The sequence below is a fragment of the Dipodomys ordii genome, unplaced genomic scaffold (assembly GCF_000151885.1).
Source record: "Dipodomys ordii isolate 6190 unplaced genomic scaffold, Dord_2.0 Scaffold107, whole genome shotgun sequence".
Taxonomy (NCBI): Eukaryota; Metazoa; Chordata; class Mammalia; order Rodentia; family Heteromyidae; genus Dipodomys; species Dipodomys ordii.
The window spans coordinates 715,545-739,889 of NW_012267323.1; the positions used below are offsets into that span (position 1 = coordinate 715,545).

Here is a 24,345-nt window from a genome sequence, read left to right on the forward strand (position 1 = left end):
GCTCTACCACTTGAGCCACAGCGCCACTTCCAGCTTTTTTCTTTTTGTGTATGTGGTGCTGAGGAATCCAACCCAGGGCCTCAGGCATGCAAGGCAAGCACTCTACCACTGAGCCACCTTCCCAGCCCATCTCTTTTTGTTTTTTTTTTTAAAGGAATATAAAACTATTCACTGACCACCGTTTGCCATTATTTACAATCAAGTACATAATATTCAGTTGGGTAGCATGCTGATTACTACAGAGATGTTCTGCTGGCTTTTGTAGAACCACAAACCCAATACTGAAAAGAGTGAGCCATTTGGGGTGAAGGAGAAGCATGCAGGTCAATAATGACAAACTTTCATTCATTCACTTGGGCCAGCAGGTCCCAGAGTAGTAGAAACTTCTAACCAGCTGACTTTTTACAGTAGGTAGCCTAGGATCCACAAGCATTTGGTATCCAGATTCCAATAATCCATAGAGGAACGCTCACTACGGAAACTTTGCATGAAAGGAGATAAAATTCGGTCCTAATTTTGTCCATTTGGGTGAGGGAAGTCATAGATGGTGATGTACTTGTTTTTCAAGGAATTGTGCAAACCTGCTGTATTTGCATATCTGTGGGTAGAAGCAGGTGGAACTGAAGTCTGAGGTTAACCTTGCTATACCTAGCAAGTTCAAGGCCAGGTGAGCTGCCAGGTCACCCTGTCTCAAAAAGAAAAGAAAAAACAACAAAGAAAACAAAAGGGTCAGGGATGAGACTCAGTAATGGATCATTTGGCTGACATAGACAAGGCCCTGGGTAGGATGCCCAGCCCCTCTACACAGCAAAATCTCTCAAGTAAAAAACTGTCTAGGTAAGCATTTTATGTTCTGTCACACACACACACACACGCACACACACACACACACACACATATGTCTGTCATGGGGCTTGAACTCAGGGTCTTGGCACTGTCTCTGAGCTTCTTTGGCACAAGGCTAGCACTCTACCACTTTGAGCCACAGCGCCACTTCTGGCTTTCTGGGGTTTAATTGGACATAAGAGTCTCACGCACTTTCCTGCCCTGGCTGGCTTTGAACCATGATCCTCAGATCTCAAACCAACTCCCCCAATACTACTTCAAAACCAACATATCAAACTTGATTTTCATTAGAACTTAGTGTTTCACACCATTAATTCAAAAGCCAAGACTCACATTTTACATGTTGTATGTGTGTGTATAAATACATCCATATATATGAAGTGTTTAGGGGCTGGGAAGGTGGCTCAGTGGTAGAGTGCCCGCCTAGCATGCATGAAGCCCTGGGTTTGATTCCTTAGTACCATATACACAGAAAAAGCTGGAAGTGGCGCTGTGGCTCAAGTGGTAGAGCACTAGCCTTGAGCTGAAGAGCTGAGGGACAGCGCCCAGGTCCAGAGTTCAGGCCCCACGACTGGACCAAAAACAAAAAACAAAAAAAAACAAGTAAATATAAAATATTTATATGTATGTAAGTTGTTTTATATATGTATGAATATGTGTTTATATATTATATGTAATATGTATATAAACAGTGTACATATATATATATATATATATATACACACACACACACACACATATATATATGTTCACTGTTGGATAAAGCTTTTCTTTTGGTACCATCAAGAGCTTTTGAGAATCAAGTAAATGCTTCGATTAATTCTGGACAATCTACATTTTCTTCAGGTTCCCAAGTCTTATCAGGGTCTGTAACGCCCCTCCACTTCAGGAAATGTTCTACCTTCCCATTCACTGCGCGTCGCGCCAGTACTTTTTCCACAAGGAATCCTTCAGGCTCTGCTTCATCCAGGGTTTGACTTCTTTCCACCCTGGCTCCCTCCCATTTTGTGCAATGTAGTTTTGTCTCGGCGCTTCCACCTTAGGATGGGTTTCTGGGGTCAGAGTGGCTCACTAAGCAGGACCATTCATATAGAGCTCGTAATAAATTGTATAACCGTAATCAGTTGCATAATAAATTGCAAGATCCCAAGGTCTTCTGCCACTCACTAGCCTGTGGGTAACCCAAACTCTACTGATTCTCAGTCTTCTGACCCATCTAGAACATTCTTGTGACTGGCACCCACCTACCTCTGACTTGTATGTATAATGTGGTAACATCTAGCCACAAACGGATAAACAAGCCTGCATCCTTTCCCTTCTCCTTCCTGGAAGACAGAAGTGTGAGGTCTCAGAAGAAATACTGAATGGGAGCCGTGAACACATACATGTATGGAGTGTGTGCGTGCGTGCAGGTGTGTTGCTAAGGAAGAGTTGTCTTTCCTTCGTCCTTAGTAGGGTCTGTTCTATCTGTATTCAGTATATCTCAAATCTCTTGAAAACTTCGGTTTCTTTCCAAGTTCTTAGAATTTGGGGAGCAGTCCCCCAGTCCCTGAGCACGATGCTCACTGGACCAAAGCCTCGAGCTCCTGACCCAGCTCTGTGTGATCCAGGGTCGTCTCTCCTGGTGTGTGTAACTGTGGGTGGACCTCAAGCCCGCGGGGTACAGCTAACGGTGCCAGCAGCCCACATAGAGGAGAACCTTCCAAAAGTCCCAACAAGGAAAGATATGCATGCCCGTGGCTTCTGAGAGGCGGCCTGTAAGGAGACAATGGACCGGAAGTAAAAATGTCATTGCTAGAAAGATGGAGGCCCTGGCCCCTGATGGCTGGCTCTTTAGCCATGAAGGAAGGACAGCAGACCAGTGACTCACCAAAAAGCCAGAAGCGAAGGTGTGGCTCAAATGATCAAGTGCTACCCTTGAACAAAAAGACGCTAAGGGGGCCCTGGGAAGGTGGCTCAGTGGTCAAGTGCTTACCTCGTATGCTCAAAGCCCTGGGTTCAATTCCTGAGTATACCACATACACAGAAAAAAGCCACAAGTGGTGCTGTGGCTTAAATGGTAGAGCACTAGCCTTGAACAAAAGAAGCTCAGGGACAGCGCCCCAGCCCTGAGTTCAAGCAGCAGGATTGGTAAAAAAAAAAACTAGCAAACAAAGCTAAAGGACAGGGCCCTGTACCAACACACACACACACACGTGTGCGCACACACCCTGACTTGTAGCATTTTTGCCAGTTGTAAGCCATAAATGTATAATATCAAAATTCAAAAGATGTTACTGTATTGGTGCCTCTTTGTGTGTGTGTGTGTGTGTGTGTGTGTGTGTGTGGCCTGGGCACTGTCCCTGAGCTCTTTTCCTCAAGGCTAGTGCTCTACCATTTGAGCCACAGCTCTACTTCTGGCCTTTTGGTGGTGAGCGATAAGAGAGACTTTTTCTGCCTGGGCTGACTTTGAACCATGATCCTCGAATTTCAGTCTCCTGAGGAGGATGGAAAAGTATGAGCCACTGGCGCCAGCTAATGGCTCTTTTTGTTGTTGTTGTTGTTGCTAACCTTACACAGTCTCTGGTTTTCTAGATGTGTTTCCCTTGATTGGTTTGCTCCTGACTCTAAGTCATAGATTCTTGTTTCTTCGCATTGATACGGGACATTGTAAATTCTGCGTCATTGAGGATTTAGATTGTGTGGTCCTCCTCTGAGTGACCATAGAGTTTGTTTTGAAAGATGATTATTTACAAACCACCTGGATCCTCTGGGAATATTCTTAGCTTTTTTTTTTTTTCCTGTCAGTTGTGGGTCTTGAACTCTGGGCCTGGGTGCTGTCCCTCAGCTCTTCAGCTCAAGGTGAGCACTCTACCACTTGAACCACAGCGCCACTTCTGGCTTTCTGGTGGTTAATTGGAGATAAGAGTCTCCTGGACTTTTCTTGCTCAGTCTGGCTTTGAGCCACGATTCTCAGATCTCAGCCTCTCTGAGTAGCTAGGATTACTAGCATGAGCTGCCAATACTGGGCTCTAGCTTTAACAGGAACAGTTCTAGAAGAATCTTATCTGTAACCATGTCCAAGGCCCTTGATTAGAGCTTTTTTATTTTGGTGGGCTTGACTCTGGGCCTGGGCACTGTCCCTCAGCTCTTCAGCTCAGCTCTTCAGCTCAAGGTCAGCGCTCTACCCCTTGAGCCACAGCGCCACTTCGGGATTTCTGAGTGGTTCATTGGAGATAAGAGTCTCTCATCCTTTCCTGCCCGGGCTGGCTTTGAACCGTGATGCTCAGATCTCAGCCTCCTGAGTAGCTAGGATGACAGGCATGAGCCACCAGTACTCAGCTGAAAGCTTTTTGTGTTCAGTGAGTTTTCCCCTATATGGAGAACCCTGGAATGTGCTGTGGGAAGTGTTGGGCTTTTAAGTCGCAGCTATTCCTTTCCCAGCCTTAAGAATTTCCATTTCAGGGCTTGGACAATAGGTAGTACTGGACCTGCCAATCCTGCGCCATGAACTTGATTCTTGAGCGCCCTGTGAGCCCACCCCCTGCCCAGGACCCTGTGTAGGCCCTCACCAGCTCAGGCACCATGACACCAGGCCCAGTGTGCCTCTCCTCTAGCCACCATGGCATCCCACTTCCCCTCTCCAGTGGAGCTGATCTGGTTTTCTGGCTGTGTTTTTCTGCTCTTTTTTTGCTTTACTACTCACACAGCATTAAGTGTATTCGAGGCTGCGGGTCTTTGAGGTAGCAGTCCACCTGCAATCACCGGCTTTCTAAGAAAGACTCCCCGATTCAACCTCTCCAAAAAAAAAAAATTCGATTTCATTCCATACACAACTAGATTAGGATTATGCCAAAGACATGAGGACACTGCTATCCAGATCTCTGAGGGGTTTCCCTACCAAATGTCCACCTGGGCCCCCCTACCTTCTCCCCCAAGCGCTGTCTCTGTTTTCCTCTACTCAGTGTTAGAACCCATTTGAGGGACCCAACTCTTCTCCAAGGCTCTGTGGTAAGCTCAAGCACTGTGAAAGCACCGTTAAATACAGTTAAAGCGCGGTTAACGCTAAGCCTTTATGTCCATCCATGCCTTTCGTAATATTTCTCTTTCCTTCCAATAAGCTAGAAGCGGGGGTGGGATGATTTGATTCCTAACTGGCAGCTGTTAGACACTTCCCTGGTACACTGGCTGCCATGAGCAATAGACTATCAGACTCAGCAGTCAGCAGAGACAGCGCTCATGCTAGCCCTGGCTACAAATACCTTGAGGAAGCCACAAGGGCAAACATAGCTGTTTGCTGGCTCCTGAAGGCACAGTCCCAGGCACGACTGTTTCAAACAGTTCCCATCCTACATTTCCATCCTTTGCCTACGATCTAAATGACCCTGTGGCCACCTAGGCCAGAGGAGGAGCCTCTAGTTAGTGTGACCCAGAAGAAGGTCTGTGATTGGTGCAAACACAGTCTGTCCCTTTTTTTTTTTTTAATGAGGGACTGCTATAATTGGTGTAGGCACAGTCTTTCATTTGCACAGCTGTACCATGATGGGTGCAAACATAACCTCTATTTGCATGCTAGGATTGGTGGCACTTTTTCTACACTCTTTTCTGGATACACAGGCAGGTTATTCTGCTCACATTTTTTTTTGAGCCAGTCAGGACACAGAGTTTTTAATTCATTTTATTTTTTATATCAGTTCTACATCAAAATCGTAAAGATGACCAAGGTTAGCACACATCTACACGGAGAGAAGTAGCGGTTGGCTCTGCCACAGCGGGGGCTCCCAGGAGTCCCTTTTTAATTTCTCTTTAATTTTGGTGGAAGGTGCAGACATCCAGAAGTTCTGTGAAGCAGAAGCCAAGAGAAAAGACCATCAGGGCCTCCTTTTTGACTTAAGTCGTGTCATCTTAAATATGTATTGTAGAAAGGGCCTACCCCAGTGCTAACCCATTAGTGTTATTTATACATATTACTTAAAAGCATTGACAAATGAGTCCTCTCTGGGTGGTTAGATATAATATGTGTCTTTTCCCAAGCCCTCCGCCTACACGGAAGGGCCCCCCCTTTTTTTTAAGCAAATAAATGGGAATAACATGAACATGAGCTCAGTTCCCAAGAAATCTGAAGTCTGACCACACTCCATGGTCCCCTGGAAGACAGTTCAGCCTTTTGGAGCTGAGTGGTCTAATTGAGTCACCTCATTGCGACTTCTGAATCCTCTTACAGGGCGGGGAGACCCTCTCCACCTTGTTTTGTTCTTAGCTATTAACCCTTAATACAAATACATGGACCTCCGTCGCCGGGTCATTTCTCCTTGGAGTTCCGTTCTACTTACCGGAGACTATGCATGGCTTGAAGTTGGCCATGAACGTAAGATACTCTGGCCCTACGTAACTGTCGTAGGTTGTTTTGTTCTGCAGGTTGGCCAGACATTCTGTGTCATGACTGAATAGCAAATCCTTGGCTGAGGAGTCAAACATCTGGAACATCCGGTATTCAAACCCGGTTCTTCCAAAGAGCTCCTGGATTGGACAGACAGACAGACAGACAGACAGACAGACAGTGAGGGTTTTCCAGAAGCATGGGATTGGGTATTGTGCTCAGAAGACCTGAATCTGCTTGACTACTCGGGTCTAGCCTATGAGAAACCCAGACACAGCGTAGCTTAGTAAGTACTGTAGTAAAATGTCGGGAAGCAATGAATCTCTGGTTTCAGATCCTAGCCCCGCCACATTCTTGTTTTGTGGCTTGAAGAGCAAGCCTTGGTTTACCCATTTGTAAATGGAGATGATGTTGACAAAACCACGGTAGACAGAGCTCCCAGTTGGCCAACTCGCTCATCTCTGCTCAAGCACGATTTGATCACAAATCATAAGGTGTCTCAATGTTGTCTGGGGCTTGATCTCAGGGCCTGGGTGCTGTCCCTGAGCTCTTCGTGCTCAAGGCTTAGCGCTCTACCACTTTGAGCCACAGTGCCACTTCTGGTTTTCTGAGTGGTTCCTTGGAGATGCAGAGTCTCACGGACTTTTCTGCCCAGGCTGGCTTTGAACCGCGATCCTCAGATCTCAGCCTCCTGAGTAGCTAGGATGACAGGCGTGAGCCACCGGCCCCCAGAAGCCCAGGATAGCACCACGCCTGCCCAGGTTGAGGAAAGTGTGGTTTGGCGCCCCCTATGGGTCACGAAGAATAACCTCCATTCTGCTTTCCCTACATTAAGCTCAGCCTAGCGTGAGACCGCTTGAGCCAGCTCCTTAAGGGAGAAAGGATGAACGGAGCAGCCCGTACCTGCTGGTTGAAGAGGATCCTGCGAACAAAATCTGCCTTATCTTTCCTTGACACCACGGCGTGGTTCGGCACTGTGGCTAGGTGGCAGTTCTGAGCCTCGGTCACGGGCTTCCTGGTACCATCAAGGCACAGCAGCTCAAAATCTTCCTGCTTCAGGTCCCTAGCCCAGGCCTCAGGGTTCTTTCCTAGGGAGAGAGGGGCGTGTCAGGCGCGGCTGATGGACTTGGTGACAGCATGCCACACAGTGGATACCTGCAAGAGTTCGGAGGCCCAGAGAAATGAAACAACGCTTTTACGGTAAAGCAGGACAGGAAAACAAAACCCGGGCACTCAAAACCAGTTTTGGCTTGTGCTTTTTTAACCCATTTAAGGGCAAAGATTTCACAAAATGAACCTAAAAAAAGCTTAGCCAAGAAGAGAAAGATCAATTAATTGAATGAATATTAAGATTAAGAATGTCTGTGCAGGGACTGCGAAGGTGGCTTAGTGCTAGAGTGCTCGCCTAGCATGCACGAAGCCCTGGGTTTGATTCCTCAGCACCACAGACACAGAAAAAGCCGCAAGTGGCGCTGTGGCTCAAGAGGTAGAGTGCTAGCCTGGAGCAAAAGAAACTCAGGGACAGTACCCAGGCCCTGAGTTCAGACCCCGGGACTGGCACACACACAAAAATAAAGTATAAGGACTTAAGTCACTGAAAGAGTTTCCTATCTGACACGACAGGGGAGGACAGCATGGTGACATACCGGCGGTGTTCTGTAGGACCGTCTGATGCTTCACAAAAGCCACATCTCCCTTCTCAACTAGACACCTGCACGGCAAGGGACAAATGAGTGAGGAGTCACACAACACACACACACACACACACACACACACACACATCAACACTTCCAGGGTGACAACCCTACAGCCAACACTCTGGCCTCTCCCCAGGACTCCACCCAAGATGCTTCAAGTCAGCGGGGCTTGAAGGGGAATATTCTAGAACCAGCCCTGATTTTGGTCTTTGGAGCCACCTGAGGAAATTGTAGTTGGCTTCTGCTGCTGGCTCCTTCTAGATGATGCTGGATGAGGATGAGGAGTTCGCTGGTTTTGTGTGTGTGTGTGCGCAGAGAGAAAGGAGGTCCATGTACCCCACTCACCTGAGAGCCCCGGCCGAGCCGAAGTACCTCTCCTGGCTGTTGGGAGCACATGTATGGGCAGGGTTATCATCCCCACCACACAGCGCGCAGAGACGGGAGTCGGGATTAGAACCAGGGGCACAGCTGCGGCTGAAGAAGTTGTCTGTGGGGAAGGACAGCCGGAATCAGATCTTCCCACCATAGCAGGAAAGCCTCGGAGTGTGTTCTTAAAATTGCCCGACTCTCTTGATCTGTAGTACTTCTTTATACATGCTGGCATATTATTATTAAAAATCAGAACCTAGCCGGGTGCCGGTGGCTCACGCCTGTCATCCTAGCTACTCAGGAGGCTGAGATCTGAGGATCGCCGTTCAAAGTCAGCACGGGCAAGAAAGTCCGTGAGACTCTGATCTCCAATGAACCACTCAGAAAACCAGAAGTGGTGCTGTGGTTCAAAGTAATACAGTGCTTGCCTTGAGCAAAAAAAAGCTCAGGGACACAGTGCTCAGGCCCTGAGGTGAAACTCCACAAGCTAACCAGGAAAAAAAACAAAAAATCAGAACCTGATAATCCAGGCATTGGTGTAATCCTGTAATCCTAGTGTAACACCTGTAATCCTAGCTAATTAGGAGGCTGAGATCTAAGGAGAGAGAGAGGGATGCAGGGAGAGAGGGAGGGAGGGAAAGAAGGAAGGAAAGAAGGAATTACATAGGTCCGATGTGTAGCTTAGGTGTCAAAGTCAAATGCATGCCCACGTGCAGGTATACCACACGTGCTCCAATTGCTCCCTGAGGCCATTTCTGACATCTTTCTGACCATCTCATCTTTCCCAGAAACCCATCGCCTCCCAGGAGCACAGGGGTGAGGGCGGAGGGAAGGCCCCTGCACGAATCTCTCCCATCCCCCCCCCCAGGCCCACAGGCCCGCCACACCCGCAAGAACACACTCACCGAACTTGCAGGACCCAGTTTGGTTGTATATTAAACCCATGGGGATGTTCCAGCCCGCAGAGGTGCCAACCCCCATGTGGCAGGACTTCTTTCCCCGTAGAGAATTCCAGGTGATTCCAACATCTGATTTCTTAATCACAGCCACGGCGTAATAGCCTTGCAAGGGGAAACACCAGGATGGGGAAGAGAAGGGGTTGGGATGGGGGAAGGGGAAGGTCGGAGCCTCCCCCGACCCCCCACCCCCAAATAGGATGCAGGAGCTCTGGCAGAAGTTGGAGCTTCCCGTCCCCAGGTGGACGGCCACGTGGCCCCTTCTGTCTCACAGGAGATGCTCAGGTCGCCCGGCTCCCCCTCAAACCTCAACGTGAATCAGTTCTGTTTGAACACCTGTGGTTTCCGGACCCCGTAGGATGAAAAGGAGAGCCAGGAATTTCCAGAAGGAGGGGGAGCTGTGTGACCATCACCCCGCCTCTTCGCAAGCTCACGGGCAGCCCCTCTCCTGCCTGTATGGTCCTGTGCAAGCCAGGCTGTCTTTGAGCCTCAGTTTCCCTACCTGTATACTATGGAACCCCCAAGGTCCAAAGCTGGGGGTGCTGGGCAAGAGTCCACATGGAGAAGGACTCCTTTGTCAGCTGCCTGTGCTGTGCTGTATCAATGAACTATTATTATTATTTTTTTTTGCTTATGTGGTGTTGAGGAATGGAACTCAAGGCCTCATGCATGCAAGGCAAGTGCTCTACCACTGAGCCACCTTCCCAGCCCCCAATTAACTATTGTTAACTATTAGTTATTCATTATGGATGCTTTGGGACAGGTGTGCACATTGTAACAGTGAACTGGGCCTCCGTCTCCTCCTCTTCCTCCTTTTTCTGCTTTCCAATTCTAGCAAGTTTATTTAAGGGTGTTTTTTTGTTGGTTGTGAGGCTTGAACTCTGGGCCTGGGCGCTGTCCCTCAGCTCTTCAGCTCAAGGCTAGCACTATTCTACCACTTGAGCCACAGCACCACTTCCTGTTTTCTGAGTGGTTCATTGGAGAGAAGAGTCTCACGGACTTGGGCTAACTTTGAACCTTGATCCTCAGATCTCAGCCTCCTGAGTAGCTAGGATGACAGGCGTGAGCCACTGGCACCCAACTATTTAAGGTGTGTGTGTGTGTGTGAGTGAGTGTGTGTGTTTAAGGTTTTCTCACCATCTTTCCCAGTACTAAGCCTAGTTGAGCTCCAGGGCTGGTCACTCACCTTCTAAGGGCGTGTTCACACACTTAGACCCACGACGCTCACTCCCGTGTTTAGACTCTGAAAGGAAAATAGAACTAACCAAGGAACTCAGCTCTGAAACCTTCACGTCAGCTCCATCCAAAGTCAGTGTGTCTCCATCATCAAAAACAAGAGTCAGGCACCGGGGCTTGCTGTTGTCATTCTAACCTACCCCGAGACTGAGAAGACTGTGGTTTGAGGCAATCCGGGCAAAAAGCTCACAGGAGCCGCCTTCTACCCCCATCCCCATCTAAATTAATAAAACCTGGGCGGGGAGGGCTGTCGTCCTGGCTGTTTGAGGAAGCATAAATAGGAGGATCGAGGTCTAAGGAAGAGGGAGGCCAGGATCACTCTAGATCCTGGCAAAAGATCCTTTCCCGATAGGTATGTAAGTTCTACTCCATACCGTCCAACACCACCATCTCCATTTAAAAGAAAGGCGGGGGAGGTATTCATTGAGCTCCACCCGGCCAGCTCCTACATCTGTATCTTACCTAGTTCTGAGGTCAGGGAAGGGAATTGTCACCTGTCATCTCCCTCTCTTGCAACTCTATTATTAGCTTGATTTTCTACGTCTGTGATCTGGGGGAGGGGGGGGACTGGGACAGAGAGGTGTCCCCCTCCCACTCACCGTAATTCTCTGCCAGGACAGGCACAAGCCCACACTGGCCTGCCAGGTAGACGTGTCCACCATCCAAACTCATGGCGTCAGCTTCTCCTTTCTGAAGAAATGAATCAGTAGTGAGCAGCAAGGCCTGTTCTCTCTCCCATCCTGCTGACCCTCAGAGCTTTCTCACCTGCCAGCCCCTCACATCACAAGCCCTGTGCTAACCAAAGCTACCGTGTCAAAGTGAGTGTCAGAGCCGGGCACCGGTGGCTCATATGCCTGGAATCCTAGCTACCCAGGAGACTGAGATCTAAGGATAGTGGTTCAAAGCCATGCTAGGCCTTGAGTTCAATCCCTGGTACTAACAACAACAACAACGAAAGCAGGAGCTATATGAATCTGTTAAGATCAAGCAAATATTGAAAATCAATTAAGTTCATTAAATATCGACCCAGGTACTAAAGTTTCAATCCTGTATTACCTGTAATAACTAGGGATTTGGAAATTACTCACATGGCAATATTTAGAACCTGGTCAAATCAACTGAGGCAGAAATACTTGGTGGAGTTGTAGACAGCTATTAAAAGTAATTTTTAGGGGCTGGGGAGGTGGCTTTGTGGTAGAGTGCCCGCCTAGCATGCATGAAGCCCTGGGTTTGATTCCTCAGTACCACATACACAGAAAAAGCTGGAAGTGGCGCTGTGGCTCAAGTGGTAGAGTGCTAGCCTTGAGCAAAAAGCATCTTAGGGGACAGTGCCCAGGCCCTGAGTTCAAGCCCCAGGACTGGCAAACAATAAAATAAAAGTAGTTTTTAACCTGATAATTTCATTACTTAGGAAAATCAGAGGTTCAAAGCCACCCTGGGCAGACAAATCCTCAAGACTCTTATCTCCGATTAGCCAGCAAAAGTAGGAAGTGGGAAGTGTGGCTCAAGTGGTAGAGCACCAGCCTTGAGCAGAAAAGCCAAGCCAGAGAGTAGGAGGCCAGGAGTTCAAGTCCCAGTACTGGCACAAGCATAAATCAATCCCACAGTGTCCCCCATCCACATCCTAGAAGATTCCTTACACTTCTTGAAAGTAGGGCATCCCTCTGAGTTCCCTTAGGGCCCAGGCCTCAGGTCCCAGGAGGTCACCTGGGACTCCGGCTGGCCCTCGACTGAGGGTGTAGCAGGTGTTGGGGTTGGAGGGGGGGTGGAACGTTAGCGGGGACCCCCCTCCGCAGAAGCTCTGTGCCTCTGGCCTGCAGGCCCTCCTACCATGATGGCTGCCAAGCAGTCCTCAGGCGTCTCCTCCACGGCGCACCCCAGGGCCCCGCCGCTCACCGCACCCCACTCCTCACACCTGGCCTTCTCATGGCGGCCCACCGCGCACCACCGCACCCCTGGGAACTCCTCCACACCTAGCACGGGGAGAGAAGAAGGGTCAGGGACCCCCGCACCCCACAGGACGCCTCCCCCGCTTCCTGGAACTGCCAATCGAGGGTCTCACAAACAGCAGCAGAGCGGAGACTGAAGGTGAACCTCACCTCCACCTCCTCACCCCACCTCAGAGAGACCTCGTGGAGCTCCAGCCCAAAGCAGAGACTTCTGGGTTTCCATCCAAGGCTGGACTTCCCAGAAAGAGAGAGAGAGACAGACAGACAGACAGAGACAGGGAAGGGAGGGGAAAGAGAAAATGGAGGAAGAAGAGACAGAGGGAAGGAAAAGAAGAGCGAAGAAAGAAAGTAAAAGGAAGAAGGGAGGGAGGGAGGCAGGATGGTATCTAAATATAGAGATATAATATATAAGTATATGGGCTGGGAAGGTGGCTCAGTGGTAGAGCGCTTGCCTTGCATGCATGAGGCCCTGGGTTCGATTCCTCAGCACCACATAAGCAAAAAAAAAAAAAGCCCGAAGTGGCGCTGTGGCTCAAGTGGTAGAGCGCTAGCCTTGAGCTGAAGAGCTGAGGGACAGCGCCCAGGCCCAGAGTTCAGGCCCCACGACTGGACCCAAAAAACAAAAAAAACAAAAAACAATATATATATATATATATATGTATGTATGTATGTATACATTATATATATACATATATAGATATAAACAAGTGCATTGTGGTGAATCTGGTGGAAGGCAGGAGCTGGACCCTGAATCTTTGGAGTTGGAGTTCTGCTCTCGAGTGGCCTAGTGGCTCATTCTTACTCCTGCTTAGATCAGATTGTTCTTCCTGTCACTGGGACGGTTGCCCCGTTGAGTACAGGGACTTAGAACCATCATTACTTCAAGTTACCTACAACATGAAGGTGTTCAAATTCCTCTGGATAATCACATAACTTAAATCTTTCTCCCAGCTCATCAGAAAATCTCCTCACAGGCCATGAGCTGGTGGCTCACGCCTGTCATCCTACCTACTCAGGAGGCTGAGATCTGAGGCTCATGTTTGAAGCCAGACTGGACAGGGAAGTCTAGGAGACTCTTACCTTCAATGGACCACCAAAAAACCAGAAGCCAGCTGTGGTTCAAGTGGTAGAGCGCTAGCCTTGAGCAAAGAAAGCTAGGCACTGAGTTCAAGGCCCAATATTTATAACACACACACACACGCACACACACACGCACACACACACACGCACACACACACACACCCCTAATACCTGTCTCCAGCTGCCCAGTGGTGGAAAGATACTCATATCCCACGTACAGCTTTGCATCCATTTTAGGGGGGACCTGTACAAAGCCCCGGGCGGCATCGGTGAACAGCAGATCTCTCCCGTGCGGGGAACCAAAGAGTTGAAATTCTGACCTTTTGTCTTTTCCAAAATGTTCCTGATGAAAGGTAAAGAGAAAGAACACAGGAAGGCGCTGACACCGAGGTGAAGGTCAACACGATACAAACGCCAAACCAGAGAAAGGGAGACACTCGTCACCTCCACTGCACCCCCCCCTCCCCGGCAGGACACAACCACCATTCCCTGCACTTCACCATGCTCCGGAAATACTTTTTTTTTTTTCTTCGTCAGTCCTGGGGCCTGAACTCTGGGCCTGGGCGCTGTCCCTCAGCTCTTCAGCTCAAGGCTAGCACTCTACCGCTTGAGCCACAGCGCCACTTCTGTTTTTCTGGTGGTTTATTGGAGCTAAGAGTCTCACAGACTTTTCTGTCCGTGAGCCTCAGATCTCAGCCTCCTGAGTAGCTAGGATGTCAGGCGGGAGCCACCATGGTGCCCGGCACAGGAGAATTTTGACTGTGACTGGTAGACCCAGGATTACTGGGGTAGGCAGAAGGCAAAGCGGGGGGAGGGTCCTCCATCCCCCCAGGCGGTGGCGGGAATACCTGGGCCTTGTTGAGGATCTCCCAGATCAGGTCCTCCTTGCCGTCCATGCTCCGGGCCACCACGGCGTGGGAGGGCACCCGGGCCAGGTGGCACTGCTCGTACTCGTCCACCGGCCTCCGGGTGTTGTCCGGACACAGCAGCTCATACTGGTCCCTGTCGGCCTTTTCGGGCAGGACCTCTGGGGGGAGGCAGAGCACAGGCCGGCTGGCCCCAAGCAGAGCCCCCACCGCGCATGCACTTTGCACCTGTTCCCCCCCACACACAGTGAGCCACAGCTGTGTGACCCAAAGAGAACTTAACAGAAAAATCGTCCCCAGCACTCTGGGGCTTGAACTTGGGTCCTCCTCCTACTCACATGGCTTTTTCTTTTTTTTTTTTTTCCTCAAGGTTGGTGCTCTAGCCTCTTGAGTCACACCTCCACTTCAGCTTTTTGCTGGGTTATTGGAGATGACTCCAATAAGGCCTGCTGAGACCTGTCTTTGAACTACAATCCTCAGATCTCGGCCTCCTGAGTAGCTAGGATGGCAGGCGTGAGCCACCGGTGCTGGTCCCCTCAAACTCAGGAAGCAGAAGCCAGTGGCTCCCAGTCATAGTGCAGGATGCAGGGCCAAAGGTGGGAAAGAGGCCTCGGTGCCCAGCGAGGGCTCTCTACAGATACAGAGAAACACGCTCCCTGGAGGTATCCAAAGGGGCGATGGAACTGGGCACCTACGAGTTGTAATTCGCAAAGATGAGGCCAAGCTGGAAGAGAATGGAGTGCGATAGAACTCGTGTCCCCTCACAAAACGGGGAACAGAGCTCAGCACCAGGTGGCCTACCTCTGTGATCCTAACTCCCTCAGGAGGCTGAGATCTGAAGATCTCGGTTCAAAGCCAGCCCCGGGACAGAAAAGGCTATGAGACTCTTATCTCAAATAAACCACCAGAAAACCAGAATTGGTGGCGTGGCTCAAGTGGTAGAGCGCTCGCCTTGAGCCAAAAAGAAAAGAAGAGAAAAGAAAAGAAATGCTCAATGTCCAGGCCCTGATTTCAAGTCCCAGGAGTGGCAAATCAATCAAGCAATTAATTAATTCATGAAATGCATGAATTTCAAAAAGGGACCATATGTACCAACTAGCAGACATAATAGTTTGGGGCAAAGTCAATCTGGGTTGTAAGAGGCTACCCACAGCCTCTCTGTGGTGTACTTGACCGGCCAAAGGACAGAATGACAATTGTCTTAAAACCATCTTGGTCTGCATTAATGAGACCGAGAGGTGACCCCAGTCATTAAAAAAAAAAAAATGAATGCAGGCAGGACACACATCCATTGCCAAAGTGCCAACCAAATGGTACAGTAGGAGGTAATGAGGAGAGTGACCCGCGAAGGGCCGACCCAGGGCAGGAAGAACGTGAGAACGACCACATCGTGCAAAAACATCAGGCTGTCAGGAACTCAGCCCTGGCGATGAACGGGAGCTCGGCTCATTTAGATTCCATCCACGTCGAGGGAGACCATAGGTTCTGTGTGTGAGTGACATCTAACTGATGATAAAATCCAGAATCTGAGCCGGGCACCCATGGCTCACGCCTGTCATCCTACCTATTCAGGAGGCTGAGATCTGAGCATCGTGGTTCAAAGCCAGCCCAGGCAGGAAAGTCCGTGAGACTCTGATCTCCAATAAACCACTAGAAAACCAGAAGTGGCGCTATGGCTCAGGTGGTAGAGCGCTAGCCTTGAGCTGAAGAGCTGAGGGACAGTGCCCAGACCCAGAGTTCAGGCCCCATGACCGACCAAAAAAAAGGGCAAACTACAGAAACTTTTCATTAAAAAAAAGTCTCTCTGTGGCTTTGACCAGATGGCTGTCACTCATCTCGAGGTGTAAGGAAGCTGTGGGGAAAGCCTCCTGCTCCTTTATTTCCCCCACTTACCAAACACTGTCATGTGCCTCACGAAGCTCACGTCCCCCACGCCATCCCGCAGACATCTGGAGAGCAGGAAAGCCACCATCAGACCCTGGGCCCTGGGCCCCCCCTGCCATCTCTACTGTCCATCCAACAGTCCCCTACTTCCCCCCGTACCCCCCCAGCTTTTAAGGGCCTTTCAGTCATCACCAGAGTGATGGCCTCTCCCGGGGGTTAGGGGAGGAAGGGGTGAGGCCTATGAATTCCCTGAATAAAACAGTTATGGGGGCGGGGCTGGGAAGGTGGCTCAGTGGTAGAGTGCTCGCCTTGCATGCGTGAGGCCCTGAGTTCAATTCTTCAGCACCACAGACATAGAAAGAGCCAGAAGTGGCGCTGTGGCTCATGTGGTAGCAGCACTAACCTTGAGCAAAAAGAAGTTCAGGGACAGTGCCCAGGCCCTGAGTTCAAACCCCAGGACTGGCAGAAAAAAAAACCAAAAAACAGTTTTGGTTTGGTTTGATGCTTGTACCGGGGCTTGAACTCAACTCAGGGCCTTATTTTCTCTCTTCTTTATTTATTTTTGCTCAGGGCTGGCTCTCTCCCACTTGAGCCACACCTCTATTTCTGGCTTTTTGCTAGTTAACGAGAGATAAGCGTCTCACAGACTTTCCTGCCCTGAGCTTGGCTCCAAACCACGGCCGTCAGACCTCAGGCTTCTCAGAAGCTAGGGTGACGGGCGGGAGCAGTCGCCGGGCTTTGCTCTCGGTTCTGAGCAGGCCCTGCTCCATGTGCGGCGGGGGGCTGAGGGGAGGCCAGGACAGGCAGGGGTGAGGTTCAACACAGGATGCGCGTCAGCACGGCCTGGCTTTGGCCCTACCAGCATCCCAGTCTCGTGTCTGAAGATCCTAGAATCCCTCAGCCTCTCGTGGTCTGGGGAGGGTAAGGAGGGTAACACAGACGCACGCCAAGCTGGGGAGGAGGGTGGGGTATGGGGGAGACAGGAAGGAGACTTCCACACGGCTGGACACAAGGACAGGCCCCTGGAGCCACCTGGGACAGGCCTACCACTCCAGGGACTTTTGTTACTCTGAGTGTGCGTGCGTGTTACGTGTGTGTGTGCACGCACACGCACGTGCACCCATCCAGGGGCTGGAACTCAGGGCCTGGGTGCTGTCCCCCTTGAAGTTTTCCACTGAAGGCCAGTAGCTCTACCGTTTGTGTACACCCAGTTCCAGTTCCAGGCTGGCTTCGAACCGCGATCCTCAGGGTAGCAAGTGAGCCCCTGGTGCCCAGCTGAAGAGCAAGGAGGGGCGGCAGCCGGCACTCACCCGAAGGCACCCGAGTAGCCGAAGTAGGGCTCCTGGGAGGAGCAGGCGCATTTGTTCGTCCCTCTCCCCGCACACAGGCGGCACAGGCCGGGGAACGTGGCGTTGGCACAGGGGACGCAGCTGCTGCTGAAGAACCGGGCGGCTTCTGCTTCAGACAGACGCGCGGGCCCCGGCTCGTCTGCGGACAGGGGTGAGCACTTCATGCCCCATACTGTACCCAGATGGGGCCCCGGACCACGAGGGCCCTGCTCGCAAAGTCGGCCTGGAGCCTGGGAGAGCTGGGGTCCCCCCAACCCCCACACGTCTTAGTGACTCGGGACCCCCGGCGTGGTCCATCTGGACCACCAAGGTGAGACCCCCTCCCTCCCCCCTTCACCTGAGCCGGCTCACCTGACCCAGAGGGCAGCAGTGCGCCCAGGGGCACGTGCCAGCCCGCTGCCCAGCCCAGGCCTGGGTGGCAGGACTTGGCGCCCCGCAGTTGGTTCAGCTGGAGGTCCGTGCCCTTCTTCACCACGGCCACGGCGTAATGCTGGGTTTGTGGATCTGCAGAGGAGCAGGGAGGAAGAGAGGCCTATGGGGCAAGGCCCCTCGCCACGCTGAGCTCTTCCCGGAGGGTCCAAGGTGGGCGCCATTCCCAGGTAAGCAGGGAGGGGAGAGAAAACCGAACCCCTCTGCGGCCACCAACTACCCCTGACTTATATAACACTGTACACTTATGGTTTGGGGGGATGTTTTCCTTGGTGATATTGGGGTTTCAAACTCATAGCCTCACATGATTGTTAGGCAGGTTGCTCTTCCTGCTGAGCTATATCTCCAGTCATTTTTTTTTTTGTCGGTCATGGGGCCTGAACTCTGGGCCTGGGCGCTGTCCCTCAGCTCTTCAGGTCAAGGAGAGCGCTCTACCACTTGAGCCACAGTGCCACTTGCGGTTTCCTGGTGGTTACTTGGAGGTGAGAGTCTCATGGACTTTCCTGCCCAGGCTGGCTTTGCACTGTGATCCTCAGATCTCAGCGTCCTGAGTAGCTAGGATGACAGGCGTGAGCCACGGGCACCTGGCTGTGTCTCATGCTTTTGCCTAGGGCTGACCTCAAGAGTCTGATCCTCCTCTGCCTCCCGAGCAGCTGCGATGGTAGGCATGCAGCGTCCCATGTGAACATGGGCTTTTTCTTGGGCCACTGGGATGGGCACATGGCATGGTCCCCTCTGGTGACTCTGGGTCGTGCCTCATAAGCAGGAGGCGGGAACACGGAAGAGCCTCCTGACTGCACGATCTTTGGGGCATCACAATCCATGGAGGATGCCGGCCGGTCTCCAGAGACAGGCTTTCCGTGGGCCCAGCCCCAGGGGTAGGTACTGGACTGAGGACAGCACCACCCTCTTGGGCTGAGGCTACTCACCTGACTATGGTGAACTCTAGCAGCTTTGCCCCCACCCCTGTCTTCCCCCCCAAAGGCTAAACAGTCCCACCAGAAAGTAGAGGTCCCTGCGGGGGGCTTGGGGGGCTGGGAGAGGGAACACACCGTCTTCTGATCCATAGACTTCGGCCACAATGGGTTTCAGGTTGTAAGGAGCCAGGCCGGCCTTAAACACCAAACCTCCGTCAAGGGTCACAGCATCTACTTTGTCTGCCTGGCGGAGATAAGATGTGGCAATGAATGGAGCCCGCTACCGCTGGGGACGATTCTCCTAGCTCTCTACCAGGGGCGTCTGGTCCAGAGAGAGCTAGGCCGTCTCCATGATGCATGTCGCTACTAAGATTTGTGTAGGTGTCTCTGTTCCTTAAAGTATATGCCCAGGAGTATTATAAAAGGATCTATGGTAGTTCTTAGGTTTTTGTACTAGGGCCTCCTGTTCTTCCTTGGCTTTCTTGTTCCAAGCTGGTGCTCTTCCACTCGAACCATGCCTCCAGACTGCCTTTTTGCTGGTTATTTTGGAGATGGATCCTCACAGAAATTTCTGCCCAGGATGGTCTCAAACTACGATCCTCCGGATCTCAGCCTCTTGAATAGCTAGAACTATAGGCATGACGTGCCACCAGGTGCCTGGCTGGTGTTCAGTTTCTTGATGAAACTTCACAGTCATTTCCATAACGGCTGCACTAATTTACCTTCCCACCAACCAGGGTTCTGTCTTCTCCTACATCAGTTTGTTATTTTAGAATAAAAACGAGTTGCGAGATCACAATTCTGGAATATTTTTCTCTAATTAATGGCTGGTACTTAAAACTTAATATTGCTTATGAGATATTGATCTTGCATTTGTTCACTTCTACGGTACTTTCCAGTCATGCAATTATATGAAAATACCGATTTTTTTTTCAGTTGCGGGGCTTGAACTTGGTGCCTTGGTACTGTCCCTGAACTCTTTTGCTCAAGGCTAGCGCTCTCCTACTCTATTGGTTTTGTGGTGGTGAATTGGAAATAAGAGTCTCACAGACTTTCCTGCTTGGGCTGGCTTTGAACTGTGGTCCTCAGATCTCAGCCTCCTGAGTAGCTAGGATGACAGGCGTGAGCCAGCAGAATCTGACTAAAATATTAATACTTTTATTTCTGTTTTACATGAATTTTACATCTCTGTGTGCGTGTGTGTATGTGGGTGTGCATGAGTGTGTGCAGGTATCATGCACCTGTACTAGAGATTGAACTCAGGGACCGGGCGCTGTCCCTGAACTTTTTCACTCGAAGTTGCTGCTCTACTACTTGTGCCACAGCTCCACTTCCAGATTTTGGCTGGTTAATTGGCGATAAGAGCGTCATAGACTTTCCTGCCAGGCTTGGCTTTGAACTGAGATCCTCAGATGATCTCAGCCTCCTGAGTCGCTAGGAGTGAGCCGCTATAGCCTATGTCGATAAGGAAAGAAAGGAAGAGAGATAGATAAGATGGACAGGCAGAGGGACAGAGAGACAGAGAATAGGGACTTCTGTGTCCCTTTCAGGCTGCTGTGACTCACCGCCGTGGCATGGATGCAATCCAGGTGAGATCTTTTCTTCACGCAGGTGACAGACGGACCATCTGCAGGAAGGACTTTTCTCATGGCCTCTCGGAAACTGGAGCATTTAGCGGCCTCGTGATCTGACACGGCACACCACCTTACAGTCTGCCCCGGGGCAGCCAGACACAGCCCTAGGAGAGAGGAGCAGGCAGGGGCTTGGCACGCAACTTTCTCTGCTGGAAGAGGAGGTCAAAGGCAAGCGAAAGGGTCGGCTGGGTGTGTGTGCATGCAGCTGGATTAGCTGCCTAACAGGTGGTCTCAGGGTCTGTGTCTCTGATGGGCTGGGAAGGTGGCTTGTATGCATGAGGCCCTGGGTTCCATTCCTCAGCACCACATAAGCAGAAAAAGCCAGAAGTGGCGCTGTGACTCAAGTCGTAGAGTGCTAGCCTTGAACTGAAGAACTGAAGGACAGCGCCCAGGCCCAGAGTTCAACCCCCCCCCCAACAAAAAATGTTATGTGAGCTGCCACCCTTGGCTCATGCCTGGAATCTAGCTACTCAGGAGGCTGAAATATGGAGGATTGCAGTTCAAGGACAGCCTAGGCAGAAAAGTCCGGGAGATTTCATCTTCTAGCTAACCGGCAAACTGCAGGAATGTGGGTCTGACTGACATGGTAGAGCACTACCATTGAGCAAGCAAGATGAACCAAGAACTAGGCCCCAAGTTCAAGCCCCAGTACATTATGCCAAAAAAAAAAAAATAAAGCCGGAAGCCAGTGGCTCATGCCTGTCATCCTAGCTACTCAGGAGGCTGAGATCTGAGGATCACAGTTCAAAGCCAGCCCAGGCAGGAAAGTCCGTGAGACTCTTTTCTCCAATGAACCACCAGAAAACTGGAAGTGGTGCTGTGGCTCAAGTGGTAGAGCGCTCACCTTGAGCTGAAGAACTGAGGGACAGCACCCAGACCCAGAGTTCAAGCCCTATGACCAACAAAAAAATAAAAAATAAAAATTGAAAAAGCCACACAAAAGGCCCCTCAGACTTTATGTGAAATGGCCTCATCGTTCCTTTTAGCTTTTGTTGCTTTCCAGGTAAGGTCTCATGTCTTGGTTTTTGTTGTTTATTTGCTTTGTTTTGTTTGGTCAGTTCTGGGGCTTGAACTCAGGGCCTGAGCGCTATCCCTGAACTTTTTTTTGCTCAAGGCGTAGTGTTCTACCGCTTTGAGCCACAGCACCACTTCCAGTTTTCTCACTGAGGATAAGATTCTTCCAGACTTTTCCTGCCCAGGCTGGCTTTGAACCTCGATCCTCAGATCTCAGCCTCCTGAGTAGCTAGGATGACAGGCGTGGGGCACCGGGGCCTGGCAGTCTCCTGTTTTTTGATTGGGCAGCTTGAACTACAATCCTTCTACCTCCCTGTAGCTGGGACCACAGGCATGTACTGATACACTCAGCTTGCTAATTAAGTTGGCATCTCATTAATCCTGTTTTTCCAGGGCTGGCCTTTAACTGCAATCCTCCTGATTTGTCTCTACAGAAACTGAGATTACAGGTGTACACCACTGCCACCCCCTCTGCTTTGGTTACTTCTTGTCACTGGCCACCAGCAGAGGTGTGTGTGTGTGTGTGTGTGTGTTCGTGTGTGGGAGCGCACACATGCGCACACATGGATATGTGTGCACAAGAGCGTGCCAGTTTGGGGGCTTGAATTCCGAGCCCGGTGCCGTCCCTGAGCTTTTTTGCTCAAGGCTGGCACTCTTACCACTTAAGCCACAGCTCTGCTTCTCCCTTTTGCTTAATTGGAGATGAGAGTCTCACCGACTACTTCCCTGCTCCTACTGGCCTCAAACCACAAGGAGAGCCCTTGTCCAGCAGCCATGAGGAAGAAAGTATAGGGGGAAGGTCCAAGGGGACAGGGCAACTCCAGCCTCTGGTTAGGAAACAAAGCCCCAGTTGAGCAAAGTTGAACTTTTGCCCAGGGCCTGACTTGACCAGGACAGAAGATAAAAGAACAAACAACACAGCGCCTGTTGGAGAGACTTTGAGAGAGACCACTGGTGTGCACCCTGTGTTTTCTTGCCACTGTAGCTGGACCTCGCTGGACCACCGCTCATGCCTGTGCTCTACCTTCCCAGGCTATCCCAGGCCCGTGGAGCTCACTGTGCACCCCGAGGGGAGATGCTGGGCTGGGAAGGGCTGGCAGCAAAGACCAAGGAGTTGGTCCCTCTGTACAGGGTCCTAAGCTACCCCTCCCCTTCACCTCCATCTAAGGAAGATTTTACACAGGTCTCACAGAACTGCGTCTGCTCAGATCCAACAGTTGATCTTTATATTGGGGGTGGGGGGGGGAGAACGAGGGGCATGTGCCAATATTGGGACTTGAACTCAGGGCCTAGATGTTGTCCTGGAACTTTTGTCCGCTGAAGGGCTAGCACTCTACCACTTGAGCCATGGCTCCACTTCCAGCTTTTTGCTGGTTAATTGGAAGTAAGAGTCTCACGGACTCCCTACTGCCCAGGCTGGCTTTTGAACTGGGATCTTCACATCTCAGCTTCCTGAGTAGCTGGGATTCCGGGCACCTAGGTAACTGGCACATTCTCTAATCCCACCAAGAGCCCAGGATGAAGGATCCTGCCCCCACCCCACCCCAGGTAAAAACACACCCTGTCATGAATGCACAGGGTTTTGTTGTTTTGGTTGGTCGTGGGGCTTGCACTCTGGGCCTGGGCACTCTCCTTGAACTCTTCAGCTCAAGGCGAGCGCTCTACCACTTGAGCCACAGCGCTACTTCCAGTTTTCTGGTGGCTCACTGGAGATAAGAGTCTCGGGGATTTTCCTGCCCCGGCTACCTTTGAACCATGATCCTCAGATCTCAGCCTCCTGAGATGACAGGTGTGAGCCACCAGTGCCCGGCTTGTTTTTGTTCTTTTTAAACTAGAGATGACTTGCCTATGCTAGGAGTTAGGTCTGCCTCATCTAGATTCCTATCTTCACAGCCAGCGGGTGTTAGTTATGTAAAGACAATTTTTACTTAAAAGAACCAGGCTCAGCACCACCCAGAGCCACCCAGCAGTCCCTTAGACAGTGATTGTTCTGTGGGGCTGTGGCCCCTCGGTGAATGACCCTCCAGCACCCAGGTCCCCGATGCACTCACCCAGCACCCCCACACCTAGCAGAGCACAGATTGCCAGCCTCATTATCCTTGGGTCTCCCAGAGCCTGGGTCTCTCCGTCCTCCGCCTGAAGCCTGGCTGGGTCCAGGTGAACAGAACAGAGCTGGATGGCCTTTGTCACCCCTTCCACTCCTGGCCTGGGTCACCAGCCCCAGAGCCCCACCCACTCACCCTTCATCTGCTGGCCCTCAGTCCACCGCTGACAACTACTGCCCCAGAACTGTGACCTGGTCTAGCCTCTCAGGTGCTGGATTTACAGGTTTCCACAACCATGTCTGGCCATTTCTGCTGCCTTCAAAGGGGACGGGTCGGGGCCGCCAGCCAAGGAATGTGTGGGCAGCTCTCAAGTTGGAAGAGGGCAAAGAAAAGAGGCTTTCCTGTGGAGCACAGCTCGGCGGGCATCCTGACTTCAGCCCAGAGAGGCTGAACTCAGGCCTCTGGCCTTCCACACGCCTAGGGGGGCTTTGTGATCATTTGTTGCAGCAGTCCTAGAAAAACAAATGTCTCCCTGGCGTATGTATCAGAGCCGTGTATCATTAAATCTCTCATTCCCAGGGCCTTGAAACTGTACCAAAGTTCTTAGAAGAGACAGACACAGACAGACAGGCAGGAAGACAGGCAGACAGACTGACAGGCAGGCAGACAGACAGGCAGACAGACTGACAGGCAGGCAGACAGACAGGCAGACAGG

The 24,345-nt window shown here is 51.0% G+C and overlaps 1 protein-coding gene across 1 annotated transcript; it reads right to left on the minus strand.

The window, feature by feature from the left end:
• Nucleotides 1-5,487: 5,487 nt before the first annotated feature.
• On the minus strand, nt 5,488-24,187 carry LOC105994577 (inhibitor of carbonic anhydrase-like). The gene is made up of 18 exons (XM_013028155.1): nt 23,826-24,187; nt 23,637-23,732; nt 20,503-20,675; nt 19,073-19,181; nt 17,943-18,095; nt 17,553-17,730; nt 16,252-16,307; nt 14,341-14,519; nt 13,664-13,835; nt 12,294-12,436; nt 11,063-11,153; nt 10,414-10,470; nt 9,177-9,332; nt 8,248-8,389; nt 7,852-7,916; nt 7,109-7,293; nt 6,159-6,345; nt 5,488-5,666 (listed from the first exon to the last, which is right to left on the minus strand). The coding sequence occupies exons 1-18, from the start codon at nt 23,830-23,832 to the stop codon at nt 5,632-5,634; spliced, it is 2,184 nt and encodes a 727-aa protein (XP_012883609.1). The 5' UTR covers nt 23,833-24,187; the 3' UTR covers nt 5,488-5,631.
• Between the last annotated feature and the right edge of the window lie 158 nt (nt 24,188-24,345).

Coding starts and splice junctions, on each gene's coding strand:
- LOC105994577 (XM_013028155.1), bottom strand. Junction 18,096..19,072: donor AGTCTATGGATCAGAAGACG/GTGTGTTCCCTC, acceptor GCTCCTCTGCAG/ATCCACAAACCCAGCATTAC. Junction 11,154..12,293: donor ACTGCTTGGCAGCCATCATG/GTAGGAGGGCCT, acceptor TCATTTCTTCAG/AAAGGAGAAGCTGACGCCAT.